The 20,975-nt window shown below is 39.9% G+C and overlaps 1 protein-coding gene across 1 annotated transcript in view; it reads left to right on the forward strand.

The window, feature by feature from the left end:
• Positions 1–20,975, forward strand: part of LOC116505665 (1-phosphatidylinositol 4,5-bisphosphate phosphodiesterase beta-1-like) — a 286,253-nt gene that overhangs the window by 19,984 nt on the left and 245,294 nt on the right. Inside the window, exon 2 of the mRNA XM_032213011.1 lies at positions 19,987–20,064. Within this exon, the coding sequence (XP_032068902.1) occupies positions 19,987–20,064 (78 nt within the window). The remainder of the gene's footprint in view (positions 1–19,986; positions 20,065–20,975) is intronic.

Here is a 20,975-nt window from a genome sequence, read left to right on the forward strand (position 1 = left end):
CCGATGTGTGGATTGTGACTCTCAAAAGTCCAGCCAATATTGATGGATTATTAGAGTAGTCTCCAACGCACACCAAAAGTAAATTCATCTGATTTGTTTAAATGAGCAAAATTCCATTAGATCAATTAATGATATAAGATTTTAGTGTTCTGTCAGAATCCTTGACGTTTAACAATCTTGTTGGATTCTCATTTGTTTATATTTTATTTCAGTGTCCACATAAGCTGCTCCTAAGATCATAGGTTGGGGATTATCGATCTAAGGGGAACCAGGAATTCAACTATGTGATACTGTATATTAAACCAAAGGTAGCAAAGTTATTCGTTCATGAAAAGGTCAGATAAGATTTATGTCAGAGTTCTGTCTGGAATCCATTTTCAATGCCAGAACTGAATGCTAGAACAAGTAAACTAAGTATATTTCTAAATGCCCCATAGCTCTAGTGAATGCATGCCATTCATCCCTGAAAACTGCAGACCTACTGTGTTTCATCAAGGTTAAAACAAAGTGATTCTGGGTTATTGGAGCTTTCACACTTAGCTCTCCCAGCTAAGCACAATAGAAAAAGGTTCCTCTACTTCTGAAGGACCTGATTTCAGTCTTGATCTTTTCCAGATAACTATAACTTTGGCAATGTTCATATGCGAAGCCTCAATAGTGGCCTGATCCATATGACGTTCTTAAGAAAAAACAAGTGGCTTAGCATGATATTTAGCCCCTGTTAAGTACAGGTAGTCCTCGACTTACAACAGCTTATTTAGTGACCATTCAAAGTTACTGAAAAAAAGTGACTTAATGACCATTTTTCACACTTATGACCTTTGCAGCATCCCCATGGTCATGTGATCAAAATTCAGATAGCAATAGCACTTAGACTTAAATATTGCTTCACGGTGCTTTTACAGCCTTCTCTATGCGGTTCACAGAGTCAGTCTATTGCCCTTAACAATCTGAGCCCTCATTTTATACACCTCGGAAGGATGGAAAGCTGAGTCAATCTTGAGCCCGGTGAGATTCAATCTGCCAAATTGAATGGAGCCGGCGGTCAGCAGAGGTAGCCTGCAGTACTGCACTCTAACCACTCTAACCAGCAGTCGGCAGAGGTAGCCTGCAGTACTGCACTCTAACAAAGAGCTGCCACCGCAGCTCTTGATAACTGACTCATATGTATGATGGTTGCAGTGTGTTGTAAGTAACTAGTAAGTAATGTGTATTGCTGGTCTTTGACCGTAATAAAGATTTTACTTTTTTTACTTACTTACTTGCAGTATGCTGGGATCATATGACCAGATTTTGCAACCTTCTGACAAGCAAAGTCAACGGAGAACCCAGACTCACTTAACAATCATGTCAGTAATTTAGCAACTGCAGTGATTCACTTAACAACCATGGCAAAAAAGGTGTTAAAATGGGGAAACATTCAGTTAACAAATGTCTCATTTAGCCACAGAAATTTTGGTTCAATTGTGGTCATACATTGAGGACTACTTGTATCTGGTGTGTTATTTTAAGTGTCTAGAATTATAATCTAAGGTACCCAATGGCAGTACAACTTTGGTTTCCAAGAGTAGATCCTTTTCATAGCCAGCATATCAGGAGATGCCTAAAGACTTGAACTGTAAAAGTCTAAAAACCTAGAGATGGAACAAAGCAGTGTTGGGATTCAAATAATTTAACAACCGGTTTTCTGCCCTAATGAACAGCTGGGTGGGCGTGACTCAGTGGTCATGTGACTGGGTGGCCGTGGTCAACTCAACGTCACTCACGTCAATGGCCTTAGTCATTACAATGTAATAAGGGTTAACGGGAGAGGCAATTTCTGTAAGCAGGGCAATAAAGATTAGGCTAGAAATAAAACCAGAATGTTTCCTTCCTGCCTTCCTTACAGGATTAGCCCTGTAAAGTGGAAAGAAACAAATTCAGATTTCTTCCAACAACCAGTTCTCCGAACTGCTTAAAAGGTTACCAACCGGTTCTCCCAAATAGGTGCAAACTGGCTGAATCCCACCACTGGAACAAAGGAACATAAAAATAATATGTTCATTTGTTACACACTGCTAAGCCTATGATTTACTGAAGGGGAGAAAGAGAATGGAACAGATCCAATCCAGGAAGATGGCTTGGTTGGTTGAAGTGGCAAGAAAGACTTTATTGGGCAGTGGTGGGTTTTTTTGTTTTGTTTTTTGCTGTCTTCTTATTCCTTATTCAACATATTTAGGGAGTGCATTATCTGGTTTTCAAAATATAGTGGTTGCTTTCAGAAGTTCAGCTCAACTGTAAAATATTGGTAGAAATAATGGGTCGTAAGAAATTGTTTCATTTTTTTTCTTTCCTTTATAAATAAAAGAGAAATATATTAGGAATAGTGGGGAAAGGGCTTACTGGTACACGCTAACCGCCTTGTGGATTGATGCAGAGCTATCCAGCCATTACTGAATATATAAACCCAGTCAAAGTAGTGTGACAGATGCTTGGGACAAACAGATGTAAATGACTATGATACCCTGTAGATATAGCAACAAAAGGCAATAAAATAAGCACAGGGCCATTAGTCAGTGTTCATTGGGGGAAATATGCATGTAATCATCTTGGAAAAGCTATGATTCTGCAACAGAATTTTAAAGCTTTTAGTTGCCCAATGTTCTACTTAAATGTTCCCTATGCTCCATGATTGGAATTGGAAAAGTATAGATGAGTTAACGATTTAATCACCGCTGCTGCGTTGTGTTTTGTTACTGGCATATTCTGTGATAGATAATCCAGTGTGAAAGATGAAAGCGCTACCAATGCTGGTTCAAGGGAACAGAGACCAAACCTTTATTTTCTCTTCCGTGCTTCCCCCTCCCACCCTTTTTTTAGAGACCATTAGGATTTCTCAATTAAATCGGTATATAGGATACACACTGTTAGCCATTTGAATTTTATATTTGCAATATGCGGTAAATACAAATGCAGGGAGCCAAGAAAAAGTAAAGTTGAAATGATTAAAGTTTGCTGAACAGATATTGCTTAGAGTAAACAAGAAGCAGATGAAGTTTTTTTCCTGAAGTATATGCATCAATCAATGCAGAAGCCAGCTGTCCCACTGCTGAATCTTGCGCAAATTTAAGTTTCACTTCAAGATTTACCATTAGGCAGATGGATTCCTTGTGGAAGCAATATATTATTGCTGCAGTTTTTTTTTTTTACTCTGTCAGGAGTCATATACCAGGGAAAATGTCCCAATAAGCTTAAGAGGGAATATTTTATTAACAGAGTTTATGAGAAACATCCAAATATTGCAATGATTTTAATACCAGATTCTGACTTTTAGTATTTATTTTTAGTGTGCCTTTATTGTTTTTTTTTAAATAAATAACCCAAGTTGATGATTGTACAGGCAGTCCTCAACTTATGATCACAATTGAGCCCAACATTTATACTGTTAAGTGAGAAATTTGCTAAGTGAGTTTTGCCATCTTTCTCGCCATCTTTGTTAAGTAAATCACTGCAGTTCTTAAATTAATAATGTGGCTGTTAAGTGAATCTGGGTTCCCCATTGAAGGCCGCGAGAGGGGATCATGTGACTCTGGGACACTGCACCTGTCATAAATATGAATCAGCTGTCAAGCATCCCAATGTAAATCACATGACCATGGGGATTCTGCAATGGTTATAAGTGTGGAAAATGATCATAAGTCACTTTTTTCAGTGCTGTTGTAACTTCAAACTGTCACTAACTGAACAGTTGTAAGTTGAGGACTATCTGTACATAATATTGCTTCCTCCTCCCATTTTCCTTACAACAGCAATCCTGTTAGCTGTGTTGGGTTGAGAGAGAAAGATTGGCCCAAAGTCACCCACCTGTCTTTCATACATAAGGCAGTACTAGAACTTACCGTTTCCTAGTTTTTAGACTGGTGTCTTAACCACTAGATCAAACAAGTAGTCCCCAGTCTAAGAAGAGTTCCATTAGCAAGGTCTGTTCTTCAGTCAAATTTGCATGTAAAGTGGAAGAGAATTATTGTATAATCCTGTATAACTGGGGTGTCAAACTCGTGGCCCATGGGCCAAATGCGTCACACACTGGCCACGCCAACCCCCATTTTAGCGAAGGGGAAAAAAGTTGTGATGCATTATGTGACGACAACGTGACGCCATGAGTTTGACACCCCTGCTCTATAGGTAGCATTATGTAATGAACTTGAACTATTGTGTATTTGATTTGAATCATTGTGTATTTAATTCCGTTTTTACTACAGTAAACTCCATTCTTAACTGTGAATCACCTTCAACTGGGGCATTCTTAATCCAGTGATTTGCTGGGTGTATGTGTGTGTATGTGTATACTAACATTGTGGTCCCTTACGCACTCAGCGTTGGCTGAGGGATATCTTTTCCACTGTACCAAGTATTTCAATCTCCCCTTAAAATACCTTGAGTCCAACATCCTCTTGATTTCATAGGGTTCCTTACCTACAATGGGAAGTGGAGTCTTCTCTTCAACTTGCTTTAACCTAGAGCCTCGGAAGGGTTTCAACAAGCTACAGTGGAACACCGGGTGGACTCACCTGAGTATCTACGGTGTAACCATAATTCCATTGTATACACATACCCATTCCCACACACCAACACATGGCTCATTTCATACACAGGATAGGATATATAAAACAAATGAGAATTGTTTCCTATTAATGGCCAGTTGTATGACTATTACTGGTAGGTTTGTTTTCAGCAGAAGTTCTGTTAAAAATAAATTCATTGCTTCTTGGGTTTGAGTCTTTAAAGTCGAAGAGATGCTTGGTTCTCAAGTAGACAAACACCCATGAGAAGTATTACGGTATTAGTTCATGCCAATCTGAAGTCCATAGAGCATAGCTTAAAAGTCAGAGCTTTCATAGATGAGCAGATGTTTACTGCAAATATGTCAAAATCTGAAGGGCTTCTAAGAATATCTGTGCTTTGGGCTTCAGGCTCTGGCTGTTGTCGACTCTTGGCTACCCTTCTTGAGCCACTTATCACTGCACTTCAGGTAGATAGATTTCAAATGGCAACTTGCTCAATTTTCCAAGGTTTGTAAACCTCAACATATTTGCAAAGCAGCAAGCTTTACTAACTTGCTAAAGTTAGAAATTAACTGCAGAATAAGATTGAACAGGGTTACACAATAGGTGTTCAGGTTTATGGCTTTCAAAGAGTGGGATAACATCAGGGATTTGAAGTATCAAAGTTGGTTTCATAATAGACTTTTATGAAACTGGTTAAATGAGAGATGAACTCAGATATTAATTTATCCATAAGAGACAAAACTACGAGTTTGCTTTTTGATGCTTCTTGTGGCTGATACATGAATTTCAGTGTGAGCTTCCTGGTGTGTGTGTGTTCATAGAAAAGCTTGACTTTTTTCAGTACATGCTTGAAGTAATGTATTAATATGTAACTTCTGAAAAACGTTCCCAAGACAGCTCACAGAATATCAGGGAGTAATCATTATTGTCCACCTATTAACGCCATAAGCAAAAGTACAAAAACAAATTATACACTGAATCTTAAAACATGTTTTGTTGATTGGAGTGACATGATAACTTTGTTCAGAGTTGAACTTGCATTTAACTTCAACACTCCCCCTCCCCAAGCAGAATTGATGCAAATTGTGGGGGTTCTCCTGAATTCACAGTTCCTGCTTCAAGATCAAGTGGCAGCTGTATCCGGGAGAGCCTTTGCACAATTATGTCTTGGGCACCAGATGGGGAAACAATTGTGTCTTGGGCACTAGACCAGGAAACATTGCTTAAAGTCACTCGTGTCTTAGCCAGCTATCTGCTGGCTATTGCAAGATGCTTTACATGGGACTGCCACTTGAAGAGCATTTGGAAGCTTCAACTAATCCAGAATGCAGCAGTATGGACAATACTAGTTGCCCTATGTTATGCCTATGTAACACTGAAACATTGTTAATTGCACTAGCTCCCAATAGGCTTCTGAGTGCAATTTGTGATGGTTGTCACTTTTGAAGTTGTACAGAGCATGGGACCAGGTTCCTTCTTGGATCGCAACTCCTGATAGTTTCTGACCAACAGATTGGGCAGAGTGATCAAAAGAGCCAAGGTGGCGCAGTGGTTAAATGCAGCACTGCAGGCTACTGCTAGATCAGCAGGTCAGCGGTTCAAATCTCACCGGCTCAGGGTTGACTCAGCCTTCCATCCTTCCGAGGTGGGTAAAATGAGGACCCAGATTGTTGGGGGCAATATGCTGACTCTCTGTAAACCGCTTAGAGAGACCTGAAAGGCCTATGAAGCGGTATATAAGTCTACTGCTATTGCTATTGATCAAACTTCAGCTTCAATTGGCGAAGCAGTCTTTTGATGAGCTTTCATAGCATGCCTTCTTTGTCACGGTTCCTGCTTATGAAACCACCTCCCTCTGGGATATGGGCAGTCCTGACCCTGCTGTCCATCCACAGGGCTTTAAGACCAGTCTGTTCCTGCATGCATTGGGATCAGGGTATTGATGAAGTTCTGATATACCGTATTTCACTGAAAATAAGACCGGGTTTTATATTAATTTTTGCTCCAAAAGATGCATTAGAGCTTATTTTCCAGATAGGGCTTATTTTTTGGGGAAATACGGTACTAAATGTATCCGTCTGTCTGACAATCTTAACTGGGGCTTATTTTTTGGATAGGGCTTATATTATGAGCATTCTGAAAAATCATGTTAGGGCTTATTTTCTGATTGGGTCTTATTTTCAGGGAAGTAAACATGGTAGGGTTAGGTCTCTCTGTTTAATTGTGATTTTTTTAAGGGTCTTCAACTGCTAATGCTAAAGTTGACAATGCTATTGATTTTTATGCCTTTTTTATAATTATGGATTGTGATTGCTTTTGTTTGCCATCCAAAATGTTTTGGTAAATGGGGTGACCATGTAAAATATGTGAAATTAATAAAGAAACATAATAAGAGATACATTAAAATTGATACATGATTTGTTTTATATTGGATTGGATTGGATTGGATTTAATAAATTTATAGGCCGCCCAATCCCGAAGGACTCCGGGCGGCTTACAGAAAGTACATTTTAAAAACATAAAAGATGAAAAAGAACGGCGAGAACAGATTAAAAAACCACATCATGCACTCAGTCTGGTCGGGGCTGGACCTCAGTCACAAGGTCAACAGCCCCCGGCCTGCTGGAATAGCCAGGTTTTGATAGCCTTTCGGAAGGCCATGAGACTGGGCAGGGTCCAGATCTCTGGGGGAAGTTCATTCCATAGGGTCGGAGCGGCTACAGAGAAGGCCCTCCCCCGGGGAGCCGCCAGCCAACATTGTCTTGCTGATGGCACCTGGAGAAGGCCAACCCTGTGGGATCTTATCAGCCGTTGGGAGGTATGCAGCAGGAGACGGTCTCGCAGATATCCGGTTCTAGGCCATGTAGCACTGAAGCTGCTTCTGTCATAACCTCTAACTGGGCAAAACGAGGCATCATAAGGCAACAGTTTTTGGACCAAGGTACCTCAAATGGGCCAGCTTGCAGCATGCATCCAAAATCCAGAAATCATAATTCCAGAAGAAATGAAATTTTGATACGTTGTAGTTGCTTCAGTGCTACTGGCTGCTGCTGCTGCAATCATGTGATATTCATTTTCAACAGTCCATGACAGTTTCCCAGACAGTCTCACAATCTCTTTACTTTCTCCTCTGCTGAGAAGCAGCCACAAACCTGCAGGCTGGGAAGGAAGGAAGATTTCCAAGGCTTCCTGCCAGATCCCTTCAAGGAAACTCAATGGGGAAGCTGGCAAGAAGTCAGAAGTCATTCCTGCTCTCACTACTTTCTCCCACCCTTGGTTTCTCGGTTTCTCTGTTTAGGTGAGGAAACATCTCTGAAATGATGATCCAAAGGGGCATGGGATGTCTATTGTCATAAGTAGTGAACCGTAGAACACAGAAATTCATGGGATCAATAAAACAGCCAATTATTGCCTCATATGTTCTGTTATTTTCATTGCCAAAGTACCAACCATATGGTATATTTCAGATTTGTATTATTCAGTCAACATGTTCAATCTAATATCTGCATCTTACCAATTTTTAAATGCAAGAACATTAGTGTTTATTGTTAGTACTTATTCTCTTCTGAGCATTTTTAAATGACATTGTTTCCTCTATTAGACTGTGTAGAATTGGCAGGTAGCAGCAAAATGGGGCCTGGTTAATAGTTGGGTGGCATATCATGAGGGAATGCCAGGGCTGTAGGGTAGATTAATAAATTGAAAACATTCCAAAAGATGACAGTAGCAAACTATTTCTCTATTCCTGCCACAAGAGTTGCATAGCTGTGTCCATTTAGTCTCCAGGAACTGAGGTTGACTTGGTCTGAATCCATAAATTAAGCTAGGGAAAACAACCAATGGAAAACAACTGAAGTCAGATAGGTTTTGCAGAATTATTGATATATATTTGCATTATTAATCATTTATAAAATGGGATTTGGGGTAGACTTTTGCTAAAACTATGTTTACTTCAGCCCACAACGTAAGGCAAAGTAGTTGTTTGCAGTTTCTTGCTGTTTCAAACATATTCTGAATCACATAAGAAATCACATAAATATAATTTATTAACAATTTAACCGGCAATATGAATCAAAGAAAGATAGCTCCTGGATGACCAGATGAGCAAATGAACTATCCAGCATATGGCTAATAGAGGCTGATTGTAAAGCAGCTGTCACTTTTGGTTAGCAGCCGTAGAAGAAGGAGGATTGATGTCCCTAATTAATGTAAAATTGGTAGGTGCTTGGGTCCCAATTTGCATCTGGAGGGGTTTAGGTGTCCTCTATGTGCTTTCTGCATATAGATTGGAGACGTTTCTATATTGGAACATATTCTGCTTGGAGAAATGTTAGCAGACAGGATAAGAAGAAATCAATCAAGGAGAAAACCAAACTAGAACTAAGGAGAAATTTCCTGACAGTTTGAACTATGAATCAGTGGAACAACTCGCCTTCAGAAGTTGTGGGTGCTCCACAGAGGTGGGTTCCTACCAGTTCGCACCTATTCGGTAGAACTGGTTCGTCAAATCTACCGAACCGGTTAGAAGAGGTTCCACCAGTGGACCCAGAAAGCAGGCCACACCTACAGAAGAGGTTCCAAATTTTTTTGAAACCCACCACTGGTCCTTGGATATGATTATTCTACACTATCATGTTCATATTTATAAAACTCAGTGCCTCTGTGAAAGGTAAGGATGACTACTGCGTTTGTGGTGCAATCAGAACGTTGCGTGTGTTGAAGTTGTTTTAACGCAAACCAAAGATGCCTTTTAAGAAACAAGTTTACGTCATATTCTTATGCATGCCAGTGCTGTGTGTGAGGTAATTTAAGGTGGTTCTGACAAGTGTCGTCGGCACCTTCATATCCGGTCACATGGGCGGCAAGCCACTCCCATCCAGTCACATGGGCAGCAAGCCACTCCCATAAAGGAGGCCACACCCACAGAGTAGGTTCGAATAATTTTTGAAACCCACCACTGGTGCTCCAACACTGGAAGTTTTTGTAAAAAGAGATTGGACAACCATTTGTCTGAAATGGTATAGAGTGTGCTGCTTGAGCAGGGGGTTGGACTAGAAGGCCTCCAGGATTATTTCCAACACTTGTCATTCTGCTCCTTGGAGGAGTCAGAACTAGAGTCAGAGACGCTTCAAAAATGCATGGATGATGCACGCTAATCCCTATTGCTTAGCTTGTCAGGCTGTACTTGGAGTGCTTACATGAGGCAGACGATGTACAAACAGCATTTTGCAAGACCTGGCGAACCTAATTACCATCTGCCTTCCTCCCTGTGCCTTTTGCAAAAGAAATAAAAATGTCCAGGCTGTAGCTTGTTTGAAAGGGGGGGAAATGTAAATGGTGCCGGGAAACTAAATCAAACATGCCCTTGTAAACTATGATAGGTGGAAAGGCCCTTTCTTTGGTGTCATTGACCTTTGACATTCAGGGATTATTTTACAAGAAAACATAGCCTTGGGAAACTGCCCTCTATCCCAAAAATTCTCACAAATAATTCAGCAATGACAGTCAGCTTTCCTGTTTTTACTCCTTCCATTGCAAAATCCCTAACAAGCCCCTTTTAATATATTTCCCAACTAAAATAGAGGATTTGGGTCTCCCGTATTTATGTTCCTTTCCTAGACTTGAAGGTTTCAGAAGGAAAACTACTTTAATAATCTAGCCAGATGTTAATAAGAACTTTTCTCTGTCTTTTTTTCAGCCAAAAGGATGAAGCAGAGAAACTTTACCTTAAAGTAGGAATCCCCTTGTGTATTTCCCACAGAGGCTATCTTTCTGATTGAAGAGGTGGGAAATAGTTGTTATAACTGTTTTGGCAGTCCTTTCCTATTAAGGGGATGAGATGCCAACTTCCCATAACATTTTTTTTTTGAACAAACTCTTCCTAACTGGTTTTTTTAAAAATTCTACAACATATAGTGTGTTTGTGAGGAATTGATGCTACCTATGTCTCAGAAGACTTGTGAAACCTCTGTGTTAGAAGGCCTTCAGAAAATGGAGTTTGCTACAGCAAGAGTTAGCATTGGACCGTGATGGCAAACCTATGGCAGGCAGAAGTGGCACACACAGCCATCTCTCCAGGCACGCGAGCCATCGCCCGTTACTCTTTTGGGTTCTGGTGCACCGGCCAGCTGATCTTCACGGACGCGGGAGCACTGGAAACCAAAAGACCAGCCACCCAGTGTGCCTGCACGTGCTGGGAACATGATCTTCTGGTCTTTCGGTTTCTGGTGTGCATGTGCGTGCAAAGACTAGCTGGCTGCTGCGTATGCACGCACCGGAAACCAGAAGATCACTTCCCCACATGTGCATGCGCACTGGGCGGCTGCTCTTCCGGTTCCTGGCACGCACGCACGCACGTGCTCCTCTTTTAACACCTGGTGCCGAAAAGTTCACCAATGCGGGCATAGGACCCTGTTACAAATCAGACAATTCTAGAAAGGGTTTTCTTTTATGTTATTGTTAGCCATTCAAGAAATCCAGTGTCATATAGAACAGTGCTATTTGTATTATAAGGTTATGTTAACAGAATCTTGCAAGTGTGAATATATTCCTTTATCTTGTGAGAACTAGGGGGAATTTTTCTGAGGTGTTTACTTAGGTTACTTTCCGGTTTTCTTTTATCTGACTTTATCTTGATAGCAGATCTTCTTCCTGTTCCCCAAGGCCATTCCTTCTGTCCTCTATAGCTATAAACTGAGACTAATCCATATTGTTAGGATCATACCTATTCATCAATTACACTAACTGGCTTCTCGATGCATGGAGTTGGAAGGGATCCATTGTCTCATTAAATACAAATCTTTACTCAGGGTAGGGATTCAAGTTAAAGGAAACACTGTCCAGCCTTTTTTAAAGTCCTCTTTCTTCTCATTGAACAATTTGTTATATAGTTGACCTGTTCTTATTGTTAGGAATTGTTTTTTTTTAATTAAAATATTATGCTAGTCAGCCCTATTTGATTATACAGGTAGTCCTTGACTTAGAGTAGTTCACTTAGTGACCATTTGAAGTTATAATGGCACTGAAAAAAGTGATTTAGGGCCATTTTTCACACTTACGACCGTTGCAGCATCCTCATGGTCCTTGGCAACTGGTCCATATTTACTGTATGATGGTTGCAGTGTCCCAGGATCCTGTAATCCCCTTTTGCGACCTTCTAATAAGCCAGATTCACTTAACAACCTTGATACTAACTTAACAACTTCAATGATTCACTTAATAACTGTGGCAAGAAAGATCGTAAAATAGGACAAGACATTTAACAAATGTCTCAGTTAAAAACAAAAAAATCTGGGCTCAATTGTGGTCGTAAGTTGAGGACTACCTGTAGAGGTGACACTGTCACCAATATATAGGGAGAAGATCCTCTTGTAGTCCAATTGGATATGAGAAGTATTTTGGAATGTTTGAATTTTTACCTTGGAAATGTTCCACAAGAACCGTTATGTATGTTACTCAGATTTTTTTCCTTTCTGGATTCATTTTTGAATGCCTTCCAGCATTTAGCAACATGAAAGGAAATAGACACAAATACTGAATGCTGCCAGTTAACTAGTCACTCCATTTGCAGAGTTTAATTATGTTCATATAATGCCCTTATTCTACTTAAGAAATATGTTGATGTGCAGAAAAATACATACAAATGGCAAAACTCTTTTCCTTGAAGGCTCTTCAGAAAGGTGATAAGAATATGAATACTTTTCTGTTCAGAACAGGGATACAAATATATAATAAATGTGTCATAACTTTAGCATTTAAAACTAAGATTGTGGTAGGTAAGTCACACAATTCTGGGTTTAAAACATTTCTTCCCTTGGTTCTTGTAGTTGATAGAAAAGAAGGAAGGTTAGGAATAAGTGTAATCATTACAGCCTATATATAAAATGGTGAAAAACTTAGAAACATCATCAGAATGTAATTTAGCACCTAAAACAGCTTCAGAGAAGGCCTTTTAAAACCGCCACAGAACAAATCAATATCTGGAAGACAAACCTGGATTATGCTGAAAATCGTTCAAAATGTTGGAACCTGCCTTTTTGCAGGCTTAAAAAAAAAAAAGCTTCAGAGGAAGATATATTGGTAGACATTATCATAAGAGAATGGTATTCCACATTTCATCTGGAAGTACCTTGAACATTTATGCTTGCAACAATATTTTATATTGTATGAGAGTTATATATATGTAACAGTTCTTATAGGGCAGAGAATGTATTTTTCAGATGGACAAGATGCTTTTACAAAGAGTTGAGTTCATTAATGAACAATTTAGGGTATCTCCCCCTTCCCTCCCAGAAATACTTCCGTAGTAAAATGTGTTGCTAATAACTTCCGAGCAGTAGAAGTTTGATATAAGAGAAGATTGTCCTTTAAGCTCCTAGTTTCTCAGGAAGAACCCTTTGCCAAGGGGATAAATGAAAGCCAAGAGCTTCCCTTAGTGTTCAGAATTACTCTTGAGAAATGTATAGCCTGTCAGGGAGCTACATATACCAGATGGCAGTGACAATAAAAGATCTAATAGTATACGAGGTCACAATCTGGTTCATTGGTTTTTTTTTTAAAAAAAAAAATCAGAGTAACACCCAATCAGAAACAGCAATGCAATATCTTTCCTTATGTAAAAGAGATGACATGTTTATGACCTTCCCTCTGTGACAAACTGCAAATGCACATGACTCAGTGGTGTTTGTTTTCGTAGGAGCTTGATACCTTTGGCTGTGCCTCAGCATTTGAAAATGAACTTTGACAAGCCTAGGAATTTATTTATTTATTTATCTGAACAGTTTGAGTGGACATCCAGTTTACAAAATGCAACTCTGGGTGAGTCAAATAGATTTCAAAACCAAAGAGGTTAAACAATAAGAATGAGAACATCACAATTAAAGTACCAGAAACATAAGACCCAAAACATGACATATTCTGATCCTGTGCCAGTTCTTCAGATGGTTTCCTCCGAAATCCTAACTCAATTCTTGAGGAGGAAAAAAAAAACTTGCTAAAGTTTTAGGGAAGGGCAAGGGGCTTTTTAGGGTTCACAGGTAGAGTATCTGCATAGGAACAGCCCAAATCAAGGCCATTGTTTCTCTCCATTCCAGCCAGCCACTGAGGTCGCAGTCAAACTATATGTCAGACCCTCAGAAACAACATCAGGTTCCGTTTGGAAGCTAGCTGGATTTATCCGGTGCCAGGGTAGATTAGATCAATTTTCTTCTGCTTCATTGTGGAAAACAGCTGTTGAGAACTCCAAGCCAACATTGATCTGACCACCACAAGGAATTCATGGTTATATCCAGTGGTGGGTTTCAAAAAAAATTGGAACCTACTCTGTGGGTGTGGCCTCCTTTGTGGGAGTGGCTTATGGGCCATGTGTTTTCTTTCTCTCTGTCTCTGTCTCTGTCTCTGTCTCTCTCTCTCTCTCTCTCTCTCTCTTTCTCCTTCCTTTTGTCTCTCTGTCCCTTTTTCCTTTTTTTCTTTCATCTCTCTTTTTTCTTTCTTTCTTTCTTTCTTTCTTTCTTTCTTCCTTTCTTTCTCTTTCTCTCTCTCTCTCTCTCTCTGTGTGTATGTGTGTGTGTGTCAGTGGTGGGTTTCAATTTTTTTGGAACCTCTTCTGTAGGTGTGGCCTGCTTTCTGGGTCCACTGGTGGAACCTCTTCTAACCGGTTCGGTAGATTTGACAAATCGGTTCTACCGAACTGGTGCGAACTGGTAGGAACCCACCTCTGGTTACATCCTCCATGTTATGGTCTTGTTGGTCTTGTCTTCTGATGATGATGATAAGGAGGAAAGAGAACCAGGGGCATATAGGGATAGGTGTCCCAAAAGAGAGGATTCCAGCAATGTTGAAGCCAGTGTCCCAGCAAGCCTCAGGATTCCCTGCCTACTGCCACTGACAGTATCTCAGACTCTGAACTTCAGCTGTCTAGCCCTAAACAAGGGCATGCTTTAAAGATACAGGAGCAGAAGGCCAAAGTCCACAGATCAGAGGGACTTGCCAAAAAGCAGGCCAGAGGAGAGTAAACAATAAGAGATATGCCTCAGCTGCGCATTTGGGTAAAGGCTCAGCTTGTGTAATTTAGTGGCCTCACTCCCTGAGAGAAAACACGGAGAGCTTCTTTTTACCCCTAGCTATGACATGATTACAGTGCTGTGTCATGTTTTGAACTCAGGATCTTACCTCACTATGAGAGATCCTTGGTGCTCTCTCAGGTTGGTTGTTTTCTTACAAACGTTTCATGATAATGTTACCTAGTTTGGGTAATGAAATTTCTGCAAGAAAACAACCAAGCTGAGAGAGCACCGAGCACCTGTCATTTCAACCCTGAGCTACAAATACTCTCCTTTATTACTGCCTAACTGTGTCTCTTGCCTTGTCCCTTGGATTCATTGCTTGCGAAAAATGAGTTGATTTTTCACTAGGCTCCTGGGACAAGGATGGCAGACCTGGAAATTTAATAGCATTGTTGATCAAGAAATTGCTGAACTCCCATCAAAAAGTTTCAGCCAATCTGTAGAGAATGAGGAAGATGATCTAGAGGCAAAAAGAGCAGAAGCATTTTTTTTAAGTCTGGAACAGCCAGATAACATTTGGAAGCAGATCAGGCAGATATGTCCCTAATTCACACAACTATAAGAAGGAAGAGGAAGACCAGCACAATTAGACTTGCAAGAGATGCTGTTATAATATCCACTCAGTAACCCATTTTAGCCCTCCTGTGGAGTTGAGTTCAGAAAGTCTCAGCAGGCACAATGTGTTTTTAACACATTATAGTTATTAATTGATAAGATACTTGTAATCTGTCTCATGTGTACATTGTAGCTGTATCACAACTGTGTCTTCTCCCCCCTTTCCTCCGTCTCATCCCAACTGAAATCCTACATCAGTCAATCCACTCCATCTGAGAAAGTGAGCTGCAACTCAAACTGTTTATGCTTTTTTAAATAATCTGTTTGCTGGAAAATTGCTATAGGTGCCTTCTGATTTTCTGCCATCACAGATTAACACAGATCTCTTCCTACAACCACTTAGGTACATATGGTAGAAAAATTAATACAGTAGAATGATGTATAAAAATGATAATACCTACAGCAGCAGATTTTGGTTGATTCCCCCACATGGGATAGGTTCCCCTAGGATCTCTCTAGGATAGCTGGACCTGTATAAACATTTGGATGGAAGTCACCAAGAAATTCTAGATGTGTAAAATAGATATGTATGTAATAGGCAGAAAAGAAAGAGGAAGAAGAGCTGCTACCAAGATGACAATCTTACCTACCTATCTACCTACCTACCTACCTACCTACCTAACTACCTAACTACCTACCTATCATCTAAATGGCTGTGTGTGTGTATATTCTAGCATAACTCTGGAGCATCTTGAGCAATTTCAACCAAACTTGGTACAAAGATAACTTACTCTCTGGAAAAAAAATACCGTGAGGGTAAGACACTCCTAACCCACCTTGGGGCATGTCTTCTGTTAAGATACAGCCTGTTGTGCTTTAAAATGGCTTCTACTGATGTAAAATGGTGTCTACTGTATAGCACAGTGGAGTTGCCATGGTAACGGCTTCACAGTACTCTACAAGGGGGCTCCTTGTGGAAAAATTGTTGTAGTGGATCATTTTTAGTTTGTATTTGGCTACCAAATTTTAGTTTTTCTTAAATTTCTTTTTTGTTAACAGTTGTATTAATTGTTGTAGAGAATAGGGAAGAGGATCTTGACAGAGCTAGGCTAGATCTGTTCCCAGAGGGAGGAGAAAAACATGGTTGAAGTCCAAAAGAAGCAGAAAGCATTTGCAACTGACTCAGAATCCTCCCTTACTCACACGGGTGCAAAATAAGAAAGGAAGGAGACATAGCACAATTAGACTGGCAAGATTCTCTTTTTATAAATACTCTCAATAAAAGCTGTCTTGGCATTTCTGTGAGTTGGTTCTTTGTCTGGTCTATCTAATGAAGCTGGGAATCATTTACTGTAGCTACAATATGCTTCTGAAATATATCAGTTCTTTTTTTTTTTTTACCATCCTATTAGACATACAGGTTTAGAAGATTGGCGGAAAGACAAGACGAGAGCCAGGACTGCCGAACAAGAGGTTTATTTTACAAAAGAACTATTTACAGGTGATTCAGCACCATACCTGCTTGACAGCTATTTAAACGAGCTGTCAGAGCAGGGATAACCAATGGGCATGCTTCTGGCGTCTAGCAACTGATGACGCTGTGCCTAGACCAATCAGGGTGCCTCTAGCAGCTAGCAAAGGCGATGCTGTGCCCCAGCCAATCAGGGCATAGCCTGGCTTGTTGCTAGCCGCCTGGTTGTATGTCGAGGACTTTCCGAGTCCTCAACAACAATCCACCATTTACAACCACAATTGAGCCCAAACTTTTTGTTGCTAAGTGAGAGAGTTAAGTGAATTTTATTCCATTTTACAACTTTTCCTGCTACAGTTTTAAGTGAATCACTGGAGTTGTTAAGTTAGCAACACGGTTGTTAAGTGAATCTGGCTTCCCCATTGTCTTGGCTTATCAGAAAGTCACAACAGGTGATGACATTGCAACTGTCATAAATAGGAGTCAAGTGTCTGGATTTTGATCATGTGACCATAGGAATGCTGGAAAAGTTGTAACTGAAAAATAGTCCAAAATCATTTTTTTTCAGTGTCATGTGTGTTGAACAGTCATTAAATGAACTGTAGTAAGTGGAGGACTACTTGTAGTAAAATATGAAAATCTATGCAATATTTTCAGATGGGGGTTCTTAATTTATTAAGTCTTAATAAAAGTGAACAAATTAGTGCAGCAAACGTATACTTTAATGGAAAAATGATATCCAAAAATAATTGTACCATTCAGAAACTGAATTTGAGAAAAAAAACCAAATGGTTTTGTATGTTTGTGTGAATTAATGTTTCTTATTTATGGGGAAATATTATGAGCTCAGTTTTATTTTTTTAAAAACTTTCTACAGAAGATAAGTGAAATGATCTCAAGTGAAATGGATGGACGTAAGTGTTGGCTTAGGTCAAGTAGATGAGGACATAGAAGAAGGCAGTTTGTGGCTTCCTGTTATGGTTTTATTATCCAGATCAACTATAGCTTCCTAGTCACTATATTTATTAGGCTTATGTCTGTTCACACATCAAGGACAAGTCCAAGGGGACCATTTAAATATACTATTTGACCCTGGCTCAGTGGCTAAGACGCTTAGCTTGTCGATCAGAAAGATCGGCAGTTCAGCAGTTCGAATTCCTAGTGCCGCGTAACAGAGTGAGCTCCCATTACTTGTCCCAGCTTCCACCAACCTAGCAGTTTGAAAGCATGTAAAAATGCAAGTAGAAAAAATAGGAACCACCTTCGGTGAGACGGAAACAGAGTTCCCTGCACCTTCGGCATTTACCGTATTTTTCAGAGTATAAGATGCACTGGAGTATAAGACGCAGCAAGGTTTTGAAGAGGAAAATTTTAAAAAAAGTTTTTGCACTCTGCAATCCTCCCAAAAACAGCCCATTTTTTTTTTGCAAAAATTGGCCCATTTCCCCCCTTCCAAAAAGGCATAAATAGCCTTTAGGAAGCTTGCAGAGTGCTCCTGAGGGGGTGCCCCCCCAAACGAGCATAAAACGGCCCATTTTCGTAAAAATAAATGGCATGGATAGCCTTTAGGAAGCTTGTAGAGTGCTTCTGGGGACTGGGGGAGTAAAACTGAGCAAAAAAATGGACCTTTTTTTTTTTTGGTCATTTCTGCTCTCCCCAGCCCCTAGGAGGTCTCTAAAAGCTTCCTACAAGCTATGCACAGCCATTTTGGTAAAGGGGGCAGAGTTTTGGGAGGCAAAAAATGCTGTATTCAGTGTATAAGACACACCCAGATTTTCAGCCTCTTTTTAAAGGTAAAAAGGTACGTCCTATACTCCGAAAAATAGGATAGTCATGCTGGCCACATGACCACGGAGACGTCTTCGGACAGTGGTGGCTCTTTGGCTTTGAAATGGAGATGAGCACTGGCCCCTTGTGTCGGGAACGACTAGCACATATGTGCGAAGGGAACCTTTACCTTACCTTTAAAGCAAACAAAAGCACAAGGTTACATGTGAGTTTTATTGTGTGTATTCTGAAGCTCCTTCCTATATACATTCTGTCTTTAATGAGAGGCATGGTAGTTCTGTAAAGTACTTCTTAAAAAAATATAGATGTTAAAAAGCAACAGTTGTGAAATAGAGGAATTTACAGGCTCTATAGAGCAGGTGTCAGGTAGACAGTAAGTATAATTGGATTAACACATAGAAAAAAAGCTGTGTCTCTACAAAATAAGAATCATGCTGTATACTTCAAGAGGTCCACTGCTGGGAGATAATGTAAAAATGATGTTGAATGGAAATTGACTTGCAGTGTCAACTCAATGAAATTGAATGGGACATATTTTCAAATGCTTCCCTGTTCAAAGCTGCTCTCCAGAGAGAAAAGTCAAGTTCTTGATTGCTTAGCTTTGAGATGTGATTGGCTTCCCAAATGTTGTGATACTCCATCATTGTCAGTTGGTATCATTCAACAATTATGCAAATAAGAGAAGGTTTCAAAGTAATTCATGAATATACTCACAGTGTATATTTGTGTGGGGTTAATTAACTGCAATGCTTTCATTTTGAATCACCGTAGTGGCATTTAAAGCAGGATCTCAAATGGGATACTGGCCGATTTATCTTCAAAAATGCCTTTGTGAGTAGGGAGAGGGTAGATCATGGGTGTTCAAACTTTTGGCTTGCCTGGGTGGCATTGAGTGAAGAGGAATTGTCTTGGGGCACATATAAAATATATAATATAATCAATGTATATAAATCACATAATGTTAAAAGTGTATGACCTTGTGGGGCCACATTACTTGCTGTTCATGGCCACATACAACCAACCGTGGACTGTGGATTGGACACACCTGAGGTAGATAGAGTTATAAAAGTATACTAGTATAGTTAATTGGCACCCTCATATTTACCTATTCTGTTCAAATGGTTTATGTGAACTCATATTGAGTAAAAAGGACTTGAGTACAAAACAAATTACAGTAGTTTAAATTTACTTTCCTCTAGGTATATTTGTATATGTATATGTTATAAGTTGGGTATAGCAATAGCACTAGCAGTTAGACATATACCGCTTCATAGGGCTTTCAGCCCTCTCTAAGCAGTTTACAGAGTCAGCATATTGCCCCCAACAACAATCCGGGTCCTCATTTTACCCACCTCGGAAGGATGGAAGGTTGAGTCAACCCTGAGCCAGTGAGATTTGAACAGCCGAACTGCAGAACTGCAGTCAGCTGAAGTAGCCTGCAGTGCTGCATTTAACCACTGCGCCACCTCGGCTATATTTCTATATGTATATGTTATGAGCTAAACATTTTCTGTTCAAGATTATATCACATGCTAATTCTTTATCCTTTGTTTTTGTGCAGGATTCTACTAGCGTGACAATGGTTTTTGTCAGAACAGACCCACATGGATTTTTCTTATACTGGACAGATCAAAATAAGGTAAAAATATTCTGAACTGCTTGAATTAGCTTTTCAGTTTTCTTTTTAACGAGATCCTTTTGTTGATATGATTGAGAGACTTGAGTAATTGTTGGGTAGTATGAGACCTCACTTGAGTTCATCATTTTCACTGGGTTGGCATATATTTTTAGAGGATCACTGAATTCTGACTGTCAGCAGTGTGCCTTGCAAATTCTTTTGACTGCTGATACTTAAAGCTGTGGATACTTGGCCAGCCTGTTTAAATATATTGAATTGCAACTCCTTATCACTGCCAGCAAGCATTGCCATTTATTCCAACAGCTCTAGAAAGGGCTGAGTTGGAGAAATTCAGCCACAAGTGAAAGAAAAATCAGGCAAGGGGGGCATTTTGCAATTTGTGAACTGCAGAAACAAGTTTGAAAGACAATATCCAATATAATGAGGAAAGATGCACTCACTCCAGAGGTGGTATGCTGCCAGTTTGCACTGGTTCAGGTGAACCGGTAGTGGTGGCGCGAGGCTCCGCCCACCCACCCTGACATCGTCACGGGTCTTCTGCGCATGCATGCACTCCCGCTACCCAAACTGGTAGTGAAGAGAATAGCATACTATTACCGACTCCCTCCCTCAGTATATCTTCCCATATAATCTTGTGCTTGCTAGGGTTTTGTGCTTCCTGTTGGTTTAGCCTTAAAAGAAACCAAGTATCTTTAAAGAGTGGCATCCCATAAAATTCTTGAAATGATTATTTGCGGGATCATAGATATATAAAACGCCCTATTATGTAAAGGTCAGATGAGTGTTTCTCTTTAGTTAATGGATTTAGGAATATTTGGCAGGGTGTACAGTATCTTTTAAGGCTCTGTTTGGCAAAACAAAAACAGATCAGTTGCTTGAAAGACTTGTTTAGAAATTGGACACTTATTTAC

This window comes from Thamnophis elegans, chromosome 3, assembly GCF_009769535.1.
Source record: "Thamnophis elegans isolate rThaEle1 chromosome 3, rThaEle1.pri, whole genome shotgun sequence".
In the NCBI taxonomy this organism is placed as follows: domain Eukaryota; kingdom Metazoa; phylum Chordata; class Lepidosauria; order Squamata; family Colubridae; genus Thamnophis; species Thamnophis elegans.